At 35.3% G+C, this 21,859-nt stretch overlaps 3 protein-coding genes across 5 annotated transcripts; all 3 read left to right on the top strand.

The window, feature by feature from the left end:
* The first annotated feature begins 4,043 nt into the window (after positions 1–4,043).
* LOC114753674 (HMG-Y-related protein A-like) lies at positions 4,044–5,144 on the top strand. The gene is made up of 2 exons (XM_028942375.1): positions 4,044–4,275; positions 4,437–5,144. Exons 1-2 carry the CDS (start codon positions 4,234–4,236, stop codon positions 4,902–4,904), a joined length of 510 nt encoding a protein of 169 aa, XP_028798208.1. The 5' UTR covers positions 4,044–4,233; the 3' UTR covers positions 4,905–5,144.
* Positions 5,145–6,721: 1,577 nt separating this feature from the next.
* On the top strand, positions 6,722–21,072 carry LOC114753673 (THO complex subunit 4D). 3 transcript variants are annotated; one of them, XM_028942374.1, is made up of 7 exons: positions 6,722–6,727; positions 18,008–18,094; positions 18,905–19,048; positions 19,139–19,207; positions 19,761–19,948; positions 20,188–20,247; positions 20,588–21,072. In XM_028942374.1, exons 2-7 carry the CDS (start codon positions 18,026–18,028, stop codon positions 20,766–20,768), a joined length of 711 nt encoding a protein of 236 aa, XP_028798207.1. In that variant the 5' UTR covers positions 6,722–6,727; positions 18,008–18,025; the 3' UTR covers positions 20,769–21,072. The 3 variants fall into 3 exon arrangements, with proteins under 3 accessions (XP_028798207.1, XP_028798205.1, XP_028798206.1); XM_028942372.1 differs by lacking the exon at positions 6,722–6,727 and adding an exon at positions 15,829–16,059 and having other exon boundaries at positions 17,846–18,094; XM_028942373.1 differs by lacking the exon at positions 6,722–6,727 and having other exon boundaries at positions 17,956–18,690.
* LOC114753671 (cation/calcium exchanger 4-like) lies at positions 9,241–13,673 on the top strand. The gene is made up of 2 exons (XM_028942370.1): positions 9,241–9,461; positions 11,322–13,673. Exon 2 carries the CDS (start codon positions 11,500–11,502, stop codon positions 13,432–13,434), a length of 1,935 nt encoding a protein of 644 aa, XP_028798203.1. The 5' UTR covers positions 9,241–9,461; positions 11,322–11,499; the 3' UTR covers positions 13,435–13,673.
* Positions 21,073–21,859: the final 787 nt, after the last annotated feature.

Raw genomic sequence — 21,859 nt, 5'->3', positions numbered from 1 at the left:
GCGCTTCTTTCTTTTTCTTTTTTGTCAACATAAGTTAAGAGCTAATGACTAGAAAATATTAGGTTAAATCTAATTATTCTTAGTATATTAGGCTTTTGGTCCAAGCTGTAAGATATTACTCCTCCGGTCCTAATTATAAGACCCAATTGACTTATTTGAGGAGATTAAGGAAGTAAGTTAAGTTGGTCATTTATAATAAATAAATGTTGTCATTCCTAAAATATCCTTGCTAATTAAGTATATTGGCTAAAACTATCATTATTAGAAGGATTATCTTGGAAAAAAATGCATAAATATAAGAGACAAAATGGATTGGGGTCTTATAATTAGAACCAAATAAAAAGTCAAATGGGGTCTTATAATAAGGACCGGAGGAGTACTACATTCTATCTTTAATATAAAAACTAGTTGATTAATTTGAGTAAATTAAAAAATTACTTAAGTTAGTTATTTATAATAAATAGGTGTTATTTTTTTTAAAAAAATACACTTGTTAATTATGTGTATTAGTGAGAATTACATTTAATAAAACCTTTAACTATAAAAATTACTATAACAAAATAAATAAATATGAGAGATAAAATAAATGATATCTTATATTTATGATCAAAATAAATATCAAAATATACCGGAGTTGTTGAAGAAAAACATATCATAGCGAGTGAAGCAGTGGGAAAGTCAACGGAACCTTTGACTCAGCAATTTGTACCGGAGCTATAACGGCTCTTCAAATCACATCTTATTTATTTACATATTACATTAAGTTTTTATTATAAGAACTAATTTGATTTTTAATTTAGTCCTAAATATAAGATCATAATTTATTTTTTTCTAGTATTTATCTATTTTTCCTCAAGTAACTCTTATATTAGTTATATATGTTAAAAAGTTAGCATCAATAAGTAATTTAAACATACATAATTAATAAGGATATTTTAAAAAAGACAACATCTATTCAGTATAAATAACTAATTTAACTTATAATTTTCTTAATCTTTTAAAATTAATTAACTAGATCTTATATTAAGGGTTAGAGGTAGTATATTGTTTAGTTAGAGGGATTAACCTGGAAGATGGCCTCTTTGATATAAAACCGTGGAACTATGGCCAGGAAAAGAAAAAGCCCCGCCAACCAAGATGCCCGTGGCAATCACAGTCCCCCCGCTTCTCCCCCGCATACGGACTGTTCCCTCTGCAACTTTTTTTTCCCTCTTTCCATGTTGATCTCAGGTCCCTCGTTAAGGAAACTAGCTAAACTAATATCCTATCAATCATATATATTAAAATTAATTTTTTTAAAAAAATTTCTTAATATGTATAATTACTATAAAAATTACTTGAGATAAAATGAATAGATATTAAAGATAAAACATATTAAAATCTTATATTTAAAATCAAATTAAATATCCAACTAACTCTGGATAACAATTTTTACAATGAATTGTACGTCAATTAATCAACACCTGCATCAATGCTAATTAACATGCGGTAAATGTGTTAGATCCAAGGAACAAAAAACCGGACCGAGAACTAAATTGGTCAAGACAGTAGGTCAAGGGTGGGTCAGGACTGTGGTTGAACCAGGATCGAACCGGTCATAATAAAATAATAAAATATAACTCAGAAGTGGAACAAAATTCATAAGTAATAATCATTGAAGGAAATATAAAAACCAACATAGTTTAAATGTTTAATTATACAAAATGAACATTAATAGAATACATATCCTCATCTGTATGGAAAATCAAAATTATCACTGAGATCATTGGCAGCATAATCTAAAGGAATCAAAATTAGTACAATCTACATAATGTAAGCTCACAGTATAATCAAAATTATAATGCAAAACAATAGCTTATCCTATGGACAAAATTAATCTAAAGGATCGAGTCAATCAACAGCTATATTATTTGATTTATTTCAGCAACAACACTTGATTTATTTCGGCAACAACAATCTTAATTTATTTGATTATTTCAGCAACAACACTCTCCTCCCTTCTCAAATCTCACGACAGCACAGAGAGAGGCAGCTCTTCAATCTTAAAAACACAACATAGCTAAAAAAGAAAGGTGTTGAGCTTACCCACAAGGCTACAACTCAATGCCTGAACCGAAGGTGAAGCAGGATGTTAGTAAGGAGAGGATGGATGATGGAGACTCGGGACTTGCGATGTGAGTTGCGAAGGTGAATGGCAAAGGCAAAGCAGAGTTGCAAAGTTGAACGGCGAAGACGAAGGAGAGCTGTGAAGTTGAAGCAATGTGAGCGGTGAATGGAGCCACAGAGGAGGGAGTGCCACTGTCAGTGATGAGGTGACATTGTGGATTTTGCTGGGGTTCACAGCAAGAGTTTGTGACTGAGAGAAAGTGGAAGAGATCTCGATGATCCAAGGGGGAGAGGACTTTGATGTTCAGAAATAGGGGAGGAGGACTGAAAGCTCGAGACATCGGGTTGAATGAGGGAGGAAGAAAGTTTTTTTTTAATGGTAAACGACGTCGTTTTGTGTGGCTAGGCAACCAAAAAAAATTAAACAAGGTGAATCGCCCAACTGGTTTTTACTAATTGGACTGGTTCCCCACCGGTTCACAGTAGGTCCGGTTTTTTCTACAAATCAGACCGGACTAACGACTAGTTCACTGGAACTGGTTTTCTAATTGAACAGGCCAGTCCAGTTCAGTTTTGTTCTCCTTGATTAGACAAATGGCTATGATTGAGATCCAATAAAAAAATATAAAAACTTGATTAAATGTTATATAAATCTATAATGACTGAGGAGTTAATTTTATTGTGAGAAAAATATTATATTATAATTGTTTATATGGTCATGTAATATTTATATATGTATATTATAATTATTTATACGTTTATGTATAATGATTAACTCTGATTTTCTTGAAGAAAATTTAGATCTCTATATGCTTTCATAAGTATATAATTTCTTCTGAAATTCATAAATATATTTTATTAAATATTTATATAAACTAGGGGAAAAACAATGTTAATAAAAAGGAGAATATAATTGTGCCACATATAATTATTCTTCCTTCCCACGTTTTTTTAATTTTTTTTAAAATGCCTTCCCTCTCCTCCAAGCAAAAGTCTTTGGAACTGAAACGCAAAATAAAGCGTTACTTCCACATTTCATGTCTCGTAAGGTGTGTTATTTTGAACGGCCTCTTCACTTTTAATTACGTGAATTATTCATCCAGTTTTTTTAAAATATAAAACATACTTTATAATCTAATTATATTAAGAACCGGAGGGAGTATTTATTTTTTATTACCTATTATGTTCTTCTGTTATATGTATATCTGATAAAGAAATTCAAAAAATTCTTACAAGAAATTGTAAAATACTTCTGTAAGAAATTGTAGTAGTGACCAAATTAAAACAAAATACTACTTCTAAGTGAAATAAAACGATACAAATCATATTTAATCATAACTTTTATGTTCAAATTTATGAAAAAAGTTTTGGTGACAGAGGCAAAACCCATTTTGATAATTTTTATGCCTTAAAAAAATTAGTCTATAGTTATTGGCTGAGGATAATACCTGGTTTCAAAAAAAAATCAAGCCAAATATTCATTATATTATAAAATAATTAAAAACTGTTTTTGTGAAATTAGATTGATTGACAAAAAAAGAAGAAGTGTTGATTAGGTTGTAAATGCCCAGAACAGGCAGACAAGTCCTTGTTCTCTTTTTGTAATCGGTTGAGAAATGTATAATTCCTGTCTCCCCACGGAAAATAAACGGACTTTTCACCTAAATCCTCATTCAAAACAAATGGAACCCCAAAAAAACAAAAAAGGCAGCAATAAATAAATGGAGGATAATGTGCCCATTTCAAAATCCCGCCACGTCATCGATCCAGGTGACCCCCTCACACGAAATACTACGCCCTTAGATCATCGCCCATTTGATAATTCCCAGCCGTCGATTATTCCCTCAAAAAGATGAACGAGTAGGAGAGGGGGAAAAGGGGATGGCGCTGCTTTTCCTTTCTTTCCTTTTTTTTCCTTTTTCTAATCCCCTCTTTCTCTTTTCGGTTTTTAAAAAATCTATTTATTCTCCTTTAAATCCATCCCCGGATCGATGCTGGTGCCAAACTAAATTTCAACAGTTCCTTTTGTGAAAAAAATTTCTCTCACTCCTTCTCCTTCGTCTCTTTTAAAGTTTCAATTTCCGAGCTTCGTTGGCTTCACGACGAGCTTCGCTCTCTCCACCTAAAATGGCGACTGAAACTCCTCCTTCTCTTCCTCCGTACCCAGAGGTAATCTTCTTTCTTAGCTTTGACAGTCATTCTGATCTGAGTTTCGCAAGACTCTGGGTATTTTTGGAAAAAAAAAAATTTAGTTGAGCAGTGAACAGATCCGGGATTTTTTACAGCAAAATTTTTACCTCTCTTTGTTTCGTATGCGTGTGCTGTTGTAGATGATAATGAAAGCTCTGGAGGCTCTGAACGAACCCAATGGTTCGAACAAATCGTCGATCGCGAAGCACATAGAGACCACCTACAGCGACTTGCCGGCGACCCACTCCACGTTGCTGTCTCACCATCTGAACAGGATGAAGGACGCCGGGGAGCTTGTGTTCGCCAAGAACAACTACATGAAACCCGACCCGAATGCTCCACCCAAGAGAGGCCGGGGCAGGCCACCCAAGGCCAAGGCTCCACTGCCTCCGGGTACCGTACTTTCTCCGCCCCGACCCAGAGGCCGTCCACCCAAGGACCCGAATGCCTCGTCCAAGCCCAAAACCTCAACCGGCAGCGGCAGGCCCAGAGGAAGGCCCAAGAAGGTGGCCCGAACTTCACCGGAAACTGGGCCAGTTGTGAGTCGGGGCAGAGGCCGGCCGCCGAAGGAGAAGCCCACTCTGACGGAAGTGAGCGTTGAACAATAGGCTTATGAATTAGGGGTAGTGTTCTTTTTTTTCTCCTTTTTCCTTTATTCTTCTTTCTCTCGCTGTGGTGAAGTGGATGTGGTAGTTTGTGTTGGTGTAATTGTGGTGTAAAATTTGTGTAGCCGTAGTGTAGTTTTAGTGGGAGTTCGCTGATGAAGAGGCATCCTTGTTGGTTTTCTAATTATCATAGACGAGAAAATGACTTGATTTAATGATATCATTCTGGGTTCTAATTTCTAACTTGGATTTGCTGTTCGTTCTGATCGTTTGATTTCAGTGGATTAGTTAATGGCAATTTAGCATTGGACAAAATTGCGTTGGTTGGTGGTGCTATTAATTAAGGCTGGTTTTAAGTTCATATCCTATTTTGGTCTCCAGACGGGGGGGTATCTTGGAAATGAGTACCCCCATTTCAAGCAGCTTTCTTCAATTTTGATTCACCGCATCTGACCTTGAAGAATTGATTCTTTTGCAGTTTTTTTTTTTTCATTCACTCTTACATTCCCAAGAAAGAGTGAAAAATTGAAACTCATTTAAATTAGTAAATGAGATATTGGCTGAACTTTCAATGCTTAAAGCAACAGATAAATGTTAGCGATGATTTTAAGCAATTGCATATAGTCGTTAATGATTATGTATTCAATGACATCGATATTGCGAAATTTAAGTTTTACAATTATATGAAAATAATTATTATATTTAGATCTTAATTTTTTTTAATGTAAAACTAGCTTGTGAAATATTATAGTAATAATTGACAAAAAAAAAGTAGTAAATTTTTAACTAAGTGTTGTATATAATATATCCTAAAATCTTTAATTGTAAAATTTGGTGCAATATGTTGTCATTTGTTAACTAAGTAGCATGCTGGCAAAAAAGAAAAAAGGTACTAATAAAGAAAAGATAATTAAGTATAATAAATCAGGAATGTAAGTAAGTAATTGGCCAAGTGTAAAATGAATATTTATTGCACTTCTTTCTTTATTATAATACATGCTGATTAGTGAAAGGCAACCTATTTTTTCAAATTTTACAGTTGGATGATGTTTTACGATGTCCACAGCTTTTTATTAGCTGGTATTTATTACTCCCTTCACTTTTTATTATAAGAGACAAATAACCAAATTATATTGATAAAAAATCAGTTAAAATTAGTTGAGGACAATTAATGTGTAAAAAGTATAATGTTTTTTTCAACAATATCCCCATTAATAAGGAGAGAGAGTATAAGAGAGAATAATTAAATTATTAAAAGAAAGAAGTGAAAGGGAAAGAGAGTATGAGTTAGAGACAAAATAAATAGGGATAAAATAGAAAATCAATACAAAAAAATAGAGACAACTTTTAAGCGTCTCTTATATATGAAAACATACCATAAGCATCAAATATCTTTTATAATAAGGAACGGAGGGAGTATTTCTTTTAACCAAAAGCTATGTATTATTTTTCATTAACTACTTCAATACTCTTCACAATTCTTATTAAAATTTTCAAATAATTAATTCATAAGTACTGAATAATTACTTAAAAGTAATAAATAAGTTAATAATATATTTTTTTAAATATACTTTTGTAATAAATGCAAAAAAAGATACAAGAGAATATGTAAAAAACGTGATAAACGAGAATATACCAAAAAAAAAAAGAACAAAAATTTAAAAAATGTATTAAATATTAAAATAAATTAAAATTTATAAAATATATCACATTCTTTCTTAAATATAAAGGTTTGAAATAGGATGAGAGGAAGTATTTATTATACTTCATGAGCTGACTTTGTTTTAAGAAATCATAGCCATTTGTATTGGAGCTCCACCAAGAAGGTGGCCCAAGCTCTAGTGACGGGCTGCTGGCTCAATTGGAGGGCTAGAGCTGAAGCCCTGAAGGCTAGCTTCCGACAAGGGTGATAAAGTGGGCATTAGTGATGTTTTTCTTCCCCCCAAAGTTGCACCTTCATTAAAGTAAGAGCAAAACTATACTAAAAATATTAGAGTTAAGGTGCGCTCAGTACTCTAAACTATTTATCCAAGTACGTCCATTAGCCTAAAGTAATTTTAGGTGCATCCAGTGTTCTAAACTAATTAAAATGGTGCGTCCATATCCCAGGCTAACAGAAATGTTATGTTTAACTGTTACTTTCCTGACTCGACTTAAAGTTGACCCCAAATATTCTAAATGGTAGACATATGGACATTTGATATGTATTATTCTTACTCAAAATTGAATCTATTTCCTTCCTCTTCTTCTAATAAATTGACTTTTGAGTAAGAATAATACACATCGGTGCTCATGTGTCTACCATGTAAAATACTTGGGGTCAACTTTAAGTTGAGTCAGGAAAGTAACAGTTAAACATAACATTTATATTAGCCTGGGATATGGATACACCATTTTAATTAGTTTAGGACACTGGATGCACCCAAAATTATTTTAAGCCACTGGACGCACCTGGGTAAATAGTTCGGGGTGCTGGGCGCACCTTAACCCAAAATAGTATAGAGGTTGAAAAGTATTTTTTTGGGATTTCAAAAAAAAAGTGTTTACCTCCTTCTGTTTATAAATTATGTAAAGGATGAGTTTTGTGGTATTTCTTCAAGGGATTCCATTAATTATTTATTATGATTGTTCTTTGCATCCCCCGTTCGATGTTTTTACATGAGCAAAATGGAAAACTTATTAAAGTTTTGAAAAGCGTCAATGAATTTTAAGATTTTTTATATTTGGTGAAAAATGTTGAAAGTAAAATAATTTATAAATAGGAGCGATTGGAGGAAGTAAATGTTTTCTTTAAAAATAAAACTACATCCATTTCAAACGTGAGATTATTTTGTTTTGACCAAAAAAAAAACATGAGATTATTTTGGGCAGTGGCATATTCTAATATGTGGCATTATCTGAAATTCCAAAGACAATTCATATTTTTTCTTAAAATGCTCATATAACTATATTAAGATTATTAAAATTACGCACATCATGGCACCGTTAGTCCCTTATTATTGATTGTCGGTTTACGTGGATTGAAAACCCATCTAACATGATTGCATATTTATTGGTTTCTTTCTAATTGTGTGCGTACTTTCAAAATAGGAGGATCAAATAATTAATTTATGAAATTTAAAATGTTTAGTTAAATTTAATTAAAAATAATAAAGATGTAAAAATTGTAACTTATTTTTTTAAAACGCTTTTATTTTTAAATAGGACAACTGAGAGAAAAAATTAGTGGAAAATAAATAAAAAAGAATGAGTGGGAAAAAAGGTGAGAGAGACATAAAATTAATTAGTAGTAAAATTAAAAAAAATGTAATAATTGATTAGACAAATTGAAAGTGATGCTTATAGAAACAAAAAAACAAGCCTCTTTAAATATTTGACACTTATATTTTGAACCAAAGAAAATAAAATATATACAGGTGAACGAACTTTTAATGAGTCTTTGTTACTCATTTGTCCTATATCTTCTTTTTAATAAAATTTTGTGACCCACTTTTTTAATTTGTTAAATTAATTTTATTAAAAAATTTTCTCTCTCCTCCTCTCCTCTCATACCAGCTATAGGATTAAAGATACATTACAAATACCAATAAGCATATGAGGGGTAAGTAACTCGCTTCTACAGCGAGGTATACAAATTTAAGTGTTTTGAAGTATACTTTTCAGTTATAACTCATTAAACGAGGCATTCTTACTCTTCAAAATTAGTAGCTAACACAAATATTTAGAATTCGTTTAGAATATCTTATAAGTAATTTTTTAATTATAATTTGTAAAATACAAAGTAAGTGTGTAAAAAAAATTGTCTTAATTTATATAAAATATTTTTATAGAGGCATTTATAATTATGAATCTAAACTAGGCCTTAACCTATGCTTAAAAGGAGGGGGGGGGGACACGGCTTGCGTGCCGTGTGGGTCTTCTCCTTATCTGAAAAAAGGAAAATACATAGCAAATCCTAGAGATACGGGAGCGCAAATACATATTTGCAATTTTTGCCATGACAGAGCACAAATTTGCAATACGCTTTGGAAGATTGATCATCTCTATCAAATATTTTCTCATTTTAATATTTATGTCCAACCTTTTTAATAAAAAAATGAAGCATATATGGTTATGACGAAAAAAGGGGAAGCATCAGCGACGTCGTCCGCGATTCTCATCCCTTTCAGTGAAAGCCTAACGTAGTGTTTGGCTGGGGGCCGGGCTTCTTGAGGAGAAGAAAAGAAAGGGAAAGGAAAGGAAAAAATTAAGACTGTTTGGTTCAGAAAAAATTAAGAAGGGGGAAATGGAGAATTTTTGTCCCTTCCTCCTTCCTCCCAAATTGTCCTCTTTCGGGGGAGAGAATCAGAAAATTTTTCTCGTATCCTGGCAAAATTGTCCATAGCATTTTTTTAATTTTTTTCCCCAGATATTCCTGTGACGCCTTTTTAACTTGTGAACGGCAACCCCTTTCCTTTCTCTTCCGGGCGTCGCCTTTTCCTTTCCGCATCGACCCGTCGCCTCTCCTCCCCCCGTCGCCGCCGCCGCCTCTCTTCCTCTATCCATCTTCATTGTCGTCAGGTGAGTATCTCTCCTAGATCATATCGATTCTTATGTTCTTCATCCTTGTTCTCGTTCGTACATGTCTCAACTCTCTGGTTTCATGTTTCTGGTTTTATTCCTTTTCTTCTTTGATTCAGATTTCCCCGTTTCTTCTTTGTTTTTAGTTTCTCTCACAATTAGTCGAACTTAAAATTTTCTGACTTGCAATCTAGGATAAACCAAGAAGCGTCGAAGTTATTTCATAAAAGTACATTAGAAGTTGAAGTCACACTAAACAAAACCAAAAAACTGAAGTTTATAAATGCAATACTTGAGTTGGGAATATCGATCTGCACGTTAAGTGAAAATTGAAATAGCTTTTTGGTTAGGACATCCTTGATTGAGTTCCATATAACAGTATTCATTCCATAATGAGCCAACCCCCACATCTGCGCCATAAGTAATGCAATATAGTATATATAATGAATGTTGATTCTGCCTATGTAGCTACATTCTTTGGTAAATATGACTTCCCTATTCCAGGGGGACCATCCAAAGTGATTGTTTTTGCATTGGAATCTTGTGGCTTTCTATTTGGTCTACTTTGTTCCTTATCTAATTTGATACTTATGGTCAATCATTTTTGAGAACGTACTGTGAAGCTGTAAGGCATGTTTGAAGGTTCAAATCAAGGATACTGTTGTATTGTTAGTACTATTGAGGTCCCAATCTAATTGCTTGAGGTGCTGCATGTTTGACTCTTACACAATCAACTAACCTTGAACAATTGCTTTTTCACTGTGTTTGCTGTTTAGGTGACTTCATGATCACATGGGACATCGATTGATTGATTTGTATTACCTGTCCTATGGTGATCTTCACTTTCATTAGACTGATTGCTTGTGCTTTTTGCCTCTCAACCTTGGTGAAGTTTGATGTGCAACCTTATGTAGACAGCTTATACCTCTCACTCCTGTTGTTTGAGGTATTAACGTAGATGAGATTGGCCCATGGCTCTGAAGTTCATACCATAGCATTCTTGTTGTGTGTTGTGAGTTAATCCCTGTTTTCTCCTCTCGTTTTGTGGTGTGCGTTGACTCCGTCGATCTCGCTCATCCCCTCTGTTCTGTCCATTTCAGGTGTGTTGACCATAAGGAGTTCTGCCCATATAATCTAATCTAACAGTCCTTCTTTCTTCCTGCTGATTGCACCCTGATCGCTTAATATTGGTTTGGATGTGTTGCCTTAGGTTTTAGAGTAGAATCAAGTCTAACCAGCATGATTAAGATAGAAATTTAGTTACGCAGTAATATGAATATTCTTTTTGGTTTTAAAATGATGTTTCTCTATTCTTGATGGGCTACCGTGAATCTTTCCATTTATATTCCCAGTCAATTTGATTCTGGGTGCATGATGAAGATGATGATATTGTATCCTATCTTGATCCTAGACATAAGAGCTAGTTTGTAGCATAAATTACACCACCAAATAGCTCTTATATTTAGGATTGGTGGTAGTATTATGCAATGTTTACTTATGGTAAATAATTGGTAAGTTGTGGAAGCTAGTAATTTATACCCATGCTGTTCAAGGTAAATTGTGATGTCATTTTTATGAAGGTTCAACATTTATTGGAAAATTTAGATATGATTACAAAATAATCATCAAAATTTTTGCAATAATTATGCATTTTATATCATTTTTTTCTCTAACAGTACTATCCCTAAAGCCAGAGAGGGATATATTAATGGATTCCATATATGCAGTGGGTTACCTTAATTCTGTCTTATCAATTTCACTTTTAGTCAATCATATGTTATGACCTTATATTTTGTATCTTAATTTTTATTATGTTCTTGGTACTATTCTAACATGTTTAATTCCATCGCTATAATTCAGGTAAGCTTTTGGAATCAAGTACTTGTTCATTGGATAGTGTTTCAAGTATCATCAACTCTCAGTCCGGGGCTTCATTTTCCAGAAATTGAAGCCCTAGACAAATTCTATTTTCTTGGATTTGAATATTCTGGAGTTCAGCGGCATAGTGGATGGTCTTATTCAGGATAAAAAATTCGACATGAGAATGCAAAATGTCTTATTTGGCTCAAGACACAGAACATTTCATAGGATATTTAATTTCCTTTGTTCTGTGGCCTTGTTTTTCTTCTTTTACAATTGGGAAGATGTCGTTCGTAACCCTCTTCTTAGGCAATCTGCATATTTGGCACACCATCATTTGCCTCCAAGAGCAGTGATTCGCCGGCAAATGGTTGAAATCAGCCTTAACTCATCAAGGCTAGCTGTTGAGCCTCATCAGAATAATTTGACTGCAAATAGTGCTGAACTTTGTCCTGGGTTATTCGTCCATGATGGTTATTCTGGCCCATGTGAATACTTAAAGGCGAATCCACAGTGTAATTCAGGAGGAAGTTTTGATCACATAAGATTTTTATATTGTACATGTCAAAATTTTCGTGGGCTGGGCTACCTAGTGTTGGGTATATGGCTAGCTGCATTGTTTTACTTACTGGGGAACACAGCTGCAGACTTCTTCTGTCCATCTCTTGAGTTTCTCTCGAGGCTCTTGAAATTTCCTCCAACTGTTGCTGGGGTTGTGCTCCTTCCACTTGGAAATGGTGCACCTGATGTGTTTGCCAGTATTGCTTCCTTTGTTGGTACAGATGCAGGGGATGTTGGGCTTAATAGCGTGTTAGGCGGTGCTTTGTTTGTTACCTGTGTTGTTGTTGGGACTGTCTCTCTTTGTGTGTCCGGTAAAGGAATTCAAATTGATAGAAGATGCTTTATAAGGGATGTTAGCTTCTTTCTATTCACTCTTTTATCACTTTTGCTGATGCTGGTTGTTGGTCAAGTGGGAGTTGGGGCAGCCATTGTTTTTGTATCAATTTACATTGTTTATGCATTTTTTGTTGCTGCAAATGAGATATTTTGGAAACATGCACGAAGGTTAAAATTGGATGCTGTCACACCAATGCTTCCTGTCCGTGGAGGTATATTCGCCCTTGGATCTGAAGAAGAGTCTTCCGTATATAGCTCTTTGCTTGACATAGAGACGGACAATGATCCTCCCCATCTCCCTCCTTCCTTGCCACAGTGGATGTGGTCTTCACATGTTGCTATCTATTCAAATCAGGCTAATATGATAAATGATGAAAGGCCTCCTTGGGGATGGAGTGATGGGAGTGAGGAAAACAACCACTCGACCTTCACTGTAGCAAAACTATTTTTACTGATGGAGATGCCACTGACAATTCCTAGACGGCTAACAATTCCCTTGGTCCATGAGGAAGTTTGGTCAAAAAAGTATGGTGTGGCTAGTGCTTCACTGGCTCCAATTCTCTTGGCCATTTTGTGGAACACTCAAGATAATGTGGGTTACTTGAGTGCTATACTTTCCTACCTCATTGGTGGTGTTCTTGGATGCACACTTGGTGTTCTTGCCTATAAATACACTTTACCTGATTATCCACCGCGCAGGTTTTTGGTTGCTTGGGTTCTTGGAGGATTTGTCATGAGCATAGTGTGGTTCTACATGATTGCAAATGAGCTTGTTGCTGTATTGTTGTCATTTGGTGTAATTTTAGGAGTTAATCCATCTATCCTGGGATTAACTGTATTAGCATGGGGTAACTCAATGGGGGATTTGATGTCAAATGTTGCATTGGCAATAAATGGAGAAGATGGAGTTCAGATTGCTTTATCTGGATGCTATGCAGGTCCCATGTTCAACACACTTATTGGTTTGGGAATCTCAATGCTGCTAGGGGCCTGGTCTGCAAAACCTGAACCATACACGGTTCCCGAAGACCGAAGCTTATTTTACACTATGGGATTTCTTATCTCAGCACTGATCTGGGCTCTTATTGTTCTACCTCGCAATGACATGCATCCTGACAAAAAACTAGGAGTGGGCCTCATCACCCTTTATATCATATTTCTTTCTTTCAGGTTGTCCACTGCTGTGGGGCTCATACCAGTGCCTGGCTTAGCTTGACATTTGAGAAGTTGAGAGTTGTGATCAAACTGAGCATGGGTTCTACATCTATTAAGACCACAAGGTCATCTGCTGTATAGTTTTTGTCTTGCTTAGGGCTGATTTTTTAGACTAGAGAAATTCCTTGTTCTGAAGCTGCTGTATGTTTTACCAGCAAAAATGCTAGTAGTTGTACATCCAAGACAACATTTACATGTAGGTTGATCTAATAATATGTCTTCTTATGCTTCTGTTCTTCCTTTGAGCATTGTGTTGAGCCTTTTGTTATTCGTCTAGGCTGTATCCATTCTTGTGCTCGAAATTTTGAATCAAGAAGTTAAGCAGCAAGTGAACTTGTTGCGTGGATACAACTCAGTGAACCAAATTGAAGAGTAATAGCTCTTGTTTTAACGGTCAATTTTGCTAGGTGTCTTGTTCTTCTTTTCTTAAAATAATGCGGTATGATTCAAACTTTCACATCACGATGCTATGAATTCATCAAACTCAGAATGGATTGCTTCAGCTTGTCAGCGGTAGGCAACTTCAATTTAAATTTTATGACCAGAATTAAAATAAAAAACTAAAAAGTCAAGATAATTAGAACAGGAAACTAACCAATAATACAGAGCATACAAATAAAAAAATAACTAAAATTAATTACTCAAATAAAAAACAACAAATTACAAGTCATGATCTCAGATAAAAACATCTCAAATCATTACATTATTTTTTTATTATTATAATTAGTTTTTTTAAACTCAGAACTTTATGATTTTGAATTCGTCAGAAAAATTAGCAACGCAGAATGACATAAACTTGAAAATCTAATTCATACAGCGTGACACTTGAATGTAGTATTTTGCATTTCCATATCAAAAGTTGCTCTCATTGAGAACTTGTGTCTCTCCAATTGTGAGAGACAGAGCCATTAGGTTCAGAGGCGGGTCGGATCCAATACTGGGATGGGAAGTTTGAAGAGGAGTGTGATTGAAATTGGAGATCCGATTATACAAGTTTATAATTCATAAACCAAGGCTGAGATCTGATTATTTATTTGGGAAAATGGTAGAAAAATACTTATTGAATTTCAAAAAAATAAACAGGTCATACTGACTACTATTGTAATGACTTTGACTACTTTTATAATAATTTTAACAGGTCCAAATTTGCTAAAATCACCTATTTGTCATTTTGAAATTCAATAGATATTTTTTGGGTCATTTTTCTATTTATTTTGAGGCCTATGAAGTGCTTATGCTGTGAATATATCTGCTTGTTGATACTTAATGGTCACGTTTTCGGAATGGTGAATGACCTAGATAAATTTTGGCCGGCTATAATTGTGGTATTCTGGTTTTTGTTTCTGGGAATTTACTCTTGCCAAAGGCAAAAAGAAGGAGGAAGCTAAACGTTTTGCTTTGAGTTGCTATATTGTGGTTGTGATATTTTGGAGGTTTTTTTTTTTTTGGTGAGAACATAATTAATAACATCGAAATCTTATGTATTTAATACATTTGATGATTTGGCCTAATTTTAAAGAAATTTCAATTTGATCCATTGCTCTTTTTTCAAAGGCAGATATTTGATACGATATATCATTCAACAATGGATGGATTTGACTGTAATATTTTACACACACACACACATTTATTTTTTTCTTAATTCTTAGTTATATATGGATGTAAGATATTATATGATGTTATATTTAATATTTATGCATCACCAGTATTAATATCACCATCATCATTAATATTACCCTCGTTCACTTATTTTTTTTTTTTTGGCCAAAGACCCTCAGTCACTTATCAATTTGACAAGTTTTACTGCTCAAAGACAGGAGTGCCATTTATTTTCTAGTTTTTGTACATATAATAGGTAAATTAAAATATAGATCCAATTTTTGTATGAAATATGATTTTTTTTTTCCAGAAAGAATCACCAATTTGCGTAATCCTATTTATATGTCCGCCTCTAAATTTACATGTCATCTTCTAGTATTTGTTATATAAAAATAATTTATTTATTTATTTAGGAACAATGTGAATTTTTTTGTAAGTTTTATATAAAAATGGGCTACTAATAAGTTATAAATAACGTGATTTTTTAATCCAATTTTATAGATGTAACTTATATACATTATATCTGGCCAAAAAATTATATAAATAATAGGTAATTCTTAATATAATATCTATATAGAAGGTTTTACCTAATTATTTTAAAGATATTTGATTGAGTGAGAAAGAATTCAGAAGGGAAAAAGTGTCCGTTGAGATGTGAGAATATATACCGTGTTTCGTGGATGGAGGGCCAGTATCCAACACCCGCGACGCAACACGGCAACTTAGGAAAGGCGAAAAGACATAAAGCCCCTTCTCAGTCTCAGCGTTTAAAGTGCGCAAGGCGAAAGCATCGTCGACAAATCCCAGCCTCTTCTCAGAAACCCTAGGACGCCTCTGAACTGAACAAGCATGGTTAGATCTTTCGTCTCTATTCACTACGAAACCCCCAGTCGCTCGCTCTTCTTATAGCTTTGCTCCTAATTTCCCTCAACCTCCCCCCCCCTCTCCAAATCTGTTTCTTTCCAATTCTTGGTTGACTCGCATCCCTTCCTTCATATTCATCGTACGATTTTGTTGCAATTTCCAGGTACTTTTTTTTTTTCCTGTCGGCTTGTCACGCTTTCATGCTCTGTGCTCACATGAAATCTGTGTTTCTTTCTTTTGGGTTTTATAATGGGCTTTGTGTATAATGATTTCTTTCATATTGCTACTAAATCTGAACTTTTATGACGAACTTAGTGGAGTAGACTCCTGCCGTAATTACGGACCTCTTCAAGAATGAACTTGGGGTCCGGGTTGCTTGATCTAGTGCTTCTTGTCGTTGTGGTCACCTGTTGGAAGCTGGGTTATTGTAGGTTCCCTTTTTGCTTGTGGGCTTCCTTTAGGTGCTCTTTAATAGTTATACTAAAACGCGGCAATGAAAGGAATGGATTTGAGGACATGATTTTCACATGGATTATGCAGTTTGTGATGATAAAGGGAACATGATTAGATATGCACTTTTGAGCTGCTAAAGGTGCATAAGGGACTGCTGAAGTAGTATTCGCTATTAGTGCTTTAAGTTTGGCAGGTCCTGGACTTGTGATCCATGAGCCTTCGTTAGCCGGTAGATCATCAGATAGGTTGGGGTTTCGAACTATTTTGCGGTTCTCACGGTTTGAAAGTATGAATTAGGCTATATCTGATTGCCAAGAAGTGCGTTCCTTTATCATCATAGCATGACTCAACTATCATCTTGCTGTGTTCCTTTATCAAACTTGTGGTTAGGGATGTGTTTTGATTTGAGTTAGCTAAAACCCAGTTTTGGTTGAATTTGATTTTGCTATAATGTGTTTTATTTATGTTCGGATGCTGTTTTTGAAATTTGTTATCTTTTTTGTTTTTTTTTTTTTCGCGCAAATGCAACCATTAATACGCTTTTCCATGACCTAGGTTTTGAGTCAACCAAGGTTTGAAAAAGTTAGGTCTTTTTTGGTTTCCAGCATGAGGAAAACAGGGTTTTGGCTTTCATTATTTGCTCTCCTGTTTCTTCAATGTCTTTATGTTTAGGTAGTCAAAGGTGAAAGGACATTGTAGAGTCTGGAAGACTAAAATTCCAGCGTCTAGAGGCAATAGGGAATGGCTAAATTTGGAACGCTGTAATATGCAGTTATCTTAGAAGTTGTTTTTTTTTCGGAGCATTGAGTTTGTAGAAAATTAGTCGGTGTCTAAGATAAAGTATAATGGTTCACGTCTGCTAACCAAAAGATACAGCCTTGAAATCCTCTAAGAAACATCAGATGCAGTTGTAATGGATAGAATTTATAATATACTTCTCTATTATCTTTTTGGTTCTCACTCTGTGTCTGTTTCACTGCTGAAAATTTGTTAGATGATATTTGTGTCTATCAGCAAGTTATATTTATGCTAATTTGCTTGTATCGACTCTTCAATAGCCGTTAGCCATATCAACTATTGAAATGTCCTTTAACTCAGCTTGCACTGCACAGTTTTATCCTTTAGAACAGGGGTGGGTGTGATGGACGTGGATTTTAGTGGCTACTCCATTGTAGGTTGAGAAATGAAAGAAAGCAACTGGGAGTGGATTTACTTAAAATTAACGCAGCTTGCAGTGCACAGTTTTATCCTTTAATGCATTGCAAAATAAAAAATTCTTTCAAATAGGAAAAGTGAGTGTAAGTTGGATTGGTGTCAGAGGTGTATGCCTTACTGAAGGTTCACTGCCTGGATCATCAGAGGCTTCTTCCTGTTAATGCTTTGTGCATGTTCATTTGTTGCCTTTAACTGCACTTTTATATCTATCTTGTATATTTGCTTTTTATGTTACAATGATTTGACTTAAATGTATTGTTTTCTTTTGGCATATTTGGCAGGTCTTCATTAGTAGCATTTCCTGAAAAATACAATTCTGTCATATTGCAAGTGCAATGGCTACTTCCTTGGATATGTCACTTGATGACAGGATAAAAACCAGAAGTAACAGGGAGAGGGGTAGAGGGCGTGGCAGAGCCCCCCGTGGCCGTGGAGCAGGTCAGAATCTTCGTGGTGGAAGGATGCCTGCTGCAGCTCGTAGAGCTCCTCTGGGAATTAATTCTCGGCCATCTGCTTATGCCATTGCCAAGGCAAGCTAACTAAATGGATGCTTATGCGTGTGATTGAGAATCTGATATACTATAAAATCCCCAAATATGAGAGGATATCTTATTCAGCGCTGTAGGAACCGAAAAGCAAGAGCAATTCATTAATATTGTTCCACGGAGAAGCTCAATTATTGCTTGGTCATTTTGCGTCCTCGATGCCTATGTTATAGTTCCATTATGTTGCGATTAACATGCACCTAAGAGTTGTTTGCTTTTGTTTTTGGGGGCTTTGCTACAGAACTCTGATATTGGTCGCTCCTGGCATATAACATGAAGGAACTTCGTTAGATGTATTTCAAAACGGAGCTCTTACCAGGAGCACAAAAATCATATAGCTATAAGATGGGTTAAATGCTCTAAACCATGCTAATTCATTTGATTTAGATGAGGCGGCTATTAGTGTTTGATGATTGGTTGTGTGGACCAGCATTTTAATGGATCCTCTTTCTAAGTTGGTTCTACGGTGCAAGATTTCAGTTAACTTCTCTAGTTCACCGTATTTTGCAAAGGAGCTTCCTTCACGAAACATCAGAACTGGCGCTCTCACTTGTAGCATAGCACCCGTTTATGTGCAGTGGGTTGAATTCTTACTCCTGTTTCCCTCCATTCGCCTAAACTAATGATTTTTGAGTATGGAATTTCTTAAATGTTTTACTTTGGTCAGATCTGCTTCATAAACAGTTTCATATTTTTGTGGAGATTTACCTGATCTCTAACTATTCTTGAAGATGGTGAATATCTTCTTACATGTGTTCTTTGCCACTGTGGATGTGCTCTGTTTCCTCCTGCCAGTCTTTTCGCAGAACCAGGCGTTTTCCATGGCAGCACGATTTATTTGAAGATAGCTTAAAAGCTGCAGGTATACACGGAATAGAAGTGGGCACAAAGTTGTATGTTTCCAACTTGGACCATGGAGTAACCAACGAAGATATAAGGGTACAGATCATGTTATATTCTTTCAAACATAATCAATGTTCCTAACCAGTCTCTCTTGAAGTCCTGTTGAAACTTGGATTTGCAATTCAGGAACTTTTTGCGGAGATTGGAGACTTGAAGCGCTATGCAGTTCACTATGACAGAAATGGTCGTCCTAGTGTATGTATTGGGCTTTCAATTACTACAGTTTCATTTATCATATATTTTTTTGTTGATTAGTCTTTATATTGGCTCAAGTGGGTGCACTAGCCACCTGTGGTGGTTCTGTTATTTTTATCCTTTTCTGTCTGTTACTATACTATTTTAGTTGAATAAATCTAGTGTTGTCTTCCTTATATGATATGCCCTGCCTGATATCTGGGGGAGAGCTTTCATCTCACGTGTAGAAATTTGCTACCTCATGACATTACTTTCTCAGTATTGTTGTGTTGCCTGTGCTTGCCTCTGTCTTCTTGAGGTTTAAATCTTGAAGATATTAGTATCACAGCATGAAATTGTTAAAGATTGAGCTGCAGGGTTGTGAATGCCAATTAGACTTTTTAGGTGTGTTTGTTAGTGGGAAAGCAATGCTTGATATATGTATAGGGGTGCAAAGTATAGTGGGCTCTTGGCGAGGCAAATGTGTATTGATTTGCATGTTTTAGTCATTTTAATTTTAATTTTCAATATTTACACTATTAGTGTGTTATTTTATTTCTTTTATTGGTTACAGGGTTCAGCTGAAGTTGTCTATACAAGAAGGAGCGATGCATTTGCAGCTCTTAAACGGTACAATAATGTACTTTTGGATGGAAAGCCCATGAAGATTGAAGTTGTTGGTGCCAATGCAGAATTGCCTGTATCAGCTCGTGTGAATGTTTCTGGGATAAATGGGCAGAGGAAGAGGACAGTTGTCATGACGTAAGTCGTTATTTGTGTATCAAGTTTATTTTCCCTTTTTTGGTCTAAGCATGATATTGTCTATCTCTATGTTTCAATGCTGGGTATTTAATGCATGATTTCTCTCGTAATGCAAAAATAAATTGTCCAAAACAAATGCTAAAAATATTTCTCCTTTCACTTTATTCAGTGTTCCTATCCTTCATTTCTCAGCTTCATAACTCCTTTTTGAATGTTCACCGAGGTTAGATATTTTGCAGGCCTGGAGGTCGACCTGGAGGTAGAGCTGGAGGTCCTGCTATGTTTAATCGTGGTGCAGGGTAAGAGTTTTTATCAGTAGACGTGGGATGTCTGTCGTATATGGTGTGTTGCTAAAATGTTTCTTGAGAAAAATTAGTCCATACAAATGTATGAATTTTCAATTTTGTTTTGATGGGTTCTTCAAGAGGACTAACTTTTTGGAAGTTGTGGTATTCGGGGCCAAGATATTTGATGGTCTAGTATTATCTCAAAGTATGTCATTGTACATGCTAAAATGCCTGTTTTTCCTCTGTAGTCTATGCAGGGTAGCAGTATGTTGGCATGATATAAATTTGTAAGCGATAGATATTTGACATCCGGAAATTGGATTTTAATTAATTTAAAATAATATTTGTACAGCTGGGGACGTCGTGGTGGTGGAAGGAGCGGTGGTGGGAGTATGCGTGGTCGAGGCGGTGGACGGGGTCGCGGTCGTGGTCGTGGTCGAGGGCGTGGTAAGAAGGATGGGGTTGAGAAGTCTGCTGAGGAACTTGACAAGGAACTGGAGACTTATCATGCGGATGCCATGCACATCTCATGATTTCCTAAGCAGTACTATAAATATTAGCCAATGCATGCTATTGGCGCCTGTACAAAAGTGGTTCTCCTTTGCTTCTGAACCCGTTACATCAGTGTGTTAGATTTGCATTCTATTTGGTCCTATTGAGATCTTTTTTTGGGCTAAATGAGTGAAGTGGATGATTCTGGAAGTTACCTAAGATGTTAGATAGTTTGGGTGCTATTTTTGGTTAACTCCGTATCTTAATTGCTGGCGTAGATTTTGACTTTCAGTCTTTCATCTCATCTAGAATCTGGTCTTCACTTCAAGAGAGTGATTGTATAAAGCCAATCGGGTTGATGTGATTGATCTCTATGTCCTTTTGACTCTACCCTTGTAGGCTCAAAAACTAATTCTAATCGAGTCGGGTTTTATGTGATTTTGGATTTACATAATTCCTGACATAGTTCAGTCCATTTTCAATTCATTATGAGTAAAAAGATTTAAAGATGTTATGTATTTTGCTCGTACTAATTTAAAATAAACAATGTGCACTCTTAATTTCAAATGCTTCATCGTATTCGAATGATACATAAATATGAGAAATGAAAATTGTGATGTTTCAAAAGTCGTGTGGCTGAACTTAGAACCCCATACCCACATGGAGCTTTTTGGCAGAGAAGACAATTGGATCGTATGAACAATCAAGCATCATTCTAGTGAAATTGTAGGAAAAGAAGATGAGGGAAACTCAAGTTCCTTGCCGTTTCACAAACATGGCGAAAACTCAGCAAAATGTGATGCGGAAGGCAAAAATCAAATACAAAGCTCAAAAGAATTGCAGTGAGGCGCGTGCACGAAGGGGCCGGGGATGATCGAGAATTAAAACGTAAAAAAGAAAAATGGGTGAAAAGAGAGTTTTTGATGTTCTGGATCTAAAGCTCTCAAAATCTCTCTGGCGAAAAGGAAGAAAAGTCTCTCAAAAGCTCGAGATTAAGGGAGAAATCCAAGCCCAATAGCATTACAAGTCACTAAGTGCTCATCATTACTTATAATGTTACCACTTCCAATTCTAATTATAAAACTTCGTTTATAAACTACAACCGCATCATAATGTTAGGATCCCATCACAT

This window comes from Neltuma alba, unplaced genomic scaffold, assembly GCF_004799145.2.
Source record: "Neltuma alba isolate B1F8T4 unplaced genomic scaffold, ASM479914v2 tig00008065_pilon, whole genome shotgun sequence".
Lineage (NCBI taxonomy): Eukaryota > Viridiplantae > Streptophyta > Magnoliopsida > Fabales > Fabaceae > Neltuma > Neltuma alba.
The sequence above is the reverse complement of the archived record's forward strand: the minus strand, read 5'-3'. Positions and strand labels throughout refer to the sequence as shown.

Excerpts from the sequence above, each read along its gene's own strand:
- LOC114753673 (XM_028942372.1), top strand. The coding sequence starts at position 17,900 with ATGGCTACTTCCTTGGATATGTCACTTGATGACAGGATAAAAACCAGA. Across the intron at positions 18,095-18,904 it reads CTGCTTATGCCATTGCCAAG|TCTTTTCGCAGAACCAGGCG; the intron begins GCAAGCTAACTA and ends TCCTCCTGCCAG. Across the intron at positions 20,248-20,587 it reads ATGTTTAATCGTGGTGCAGG|CTGGGGACGTCGTGGTGGTG; the intron begins GTAAGAGTTTTT and ends ATATTTGTACAG.
- LOC114753674 (XM_028942375.1), top strand. The coding sequence starts at position 4,234 with ATGGCGACTGAAACTCCTCCTTCTCTTCCTCCGTACCCAGAG. Across the intron at positions 4,276-4,436 it reads CTCTTCCTCCGTACCCAGAG|ATGATAATGAAAGCTCTGGA; the intron begins GTAATCTTCTTT and ends GTGCTGTTGTAG.
- LOC114753671 (XM_028942370.1), top strand. The coding sequence starts at position 11,500 with ATGAGAATGCAAAATGTCTTATTTGGCTCAAGACACAGAACATTTCAT.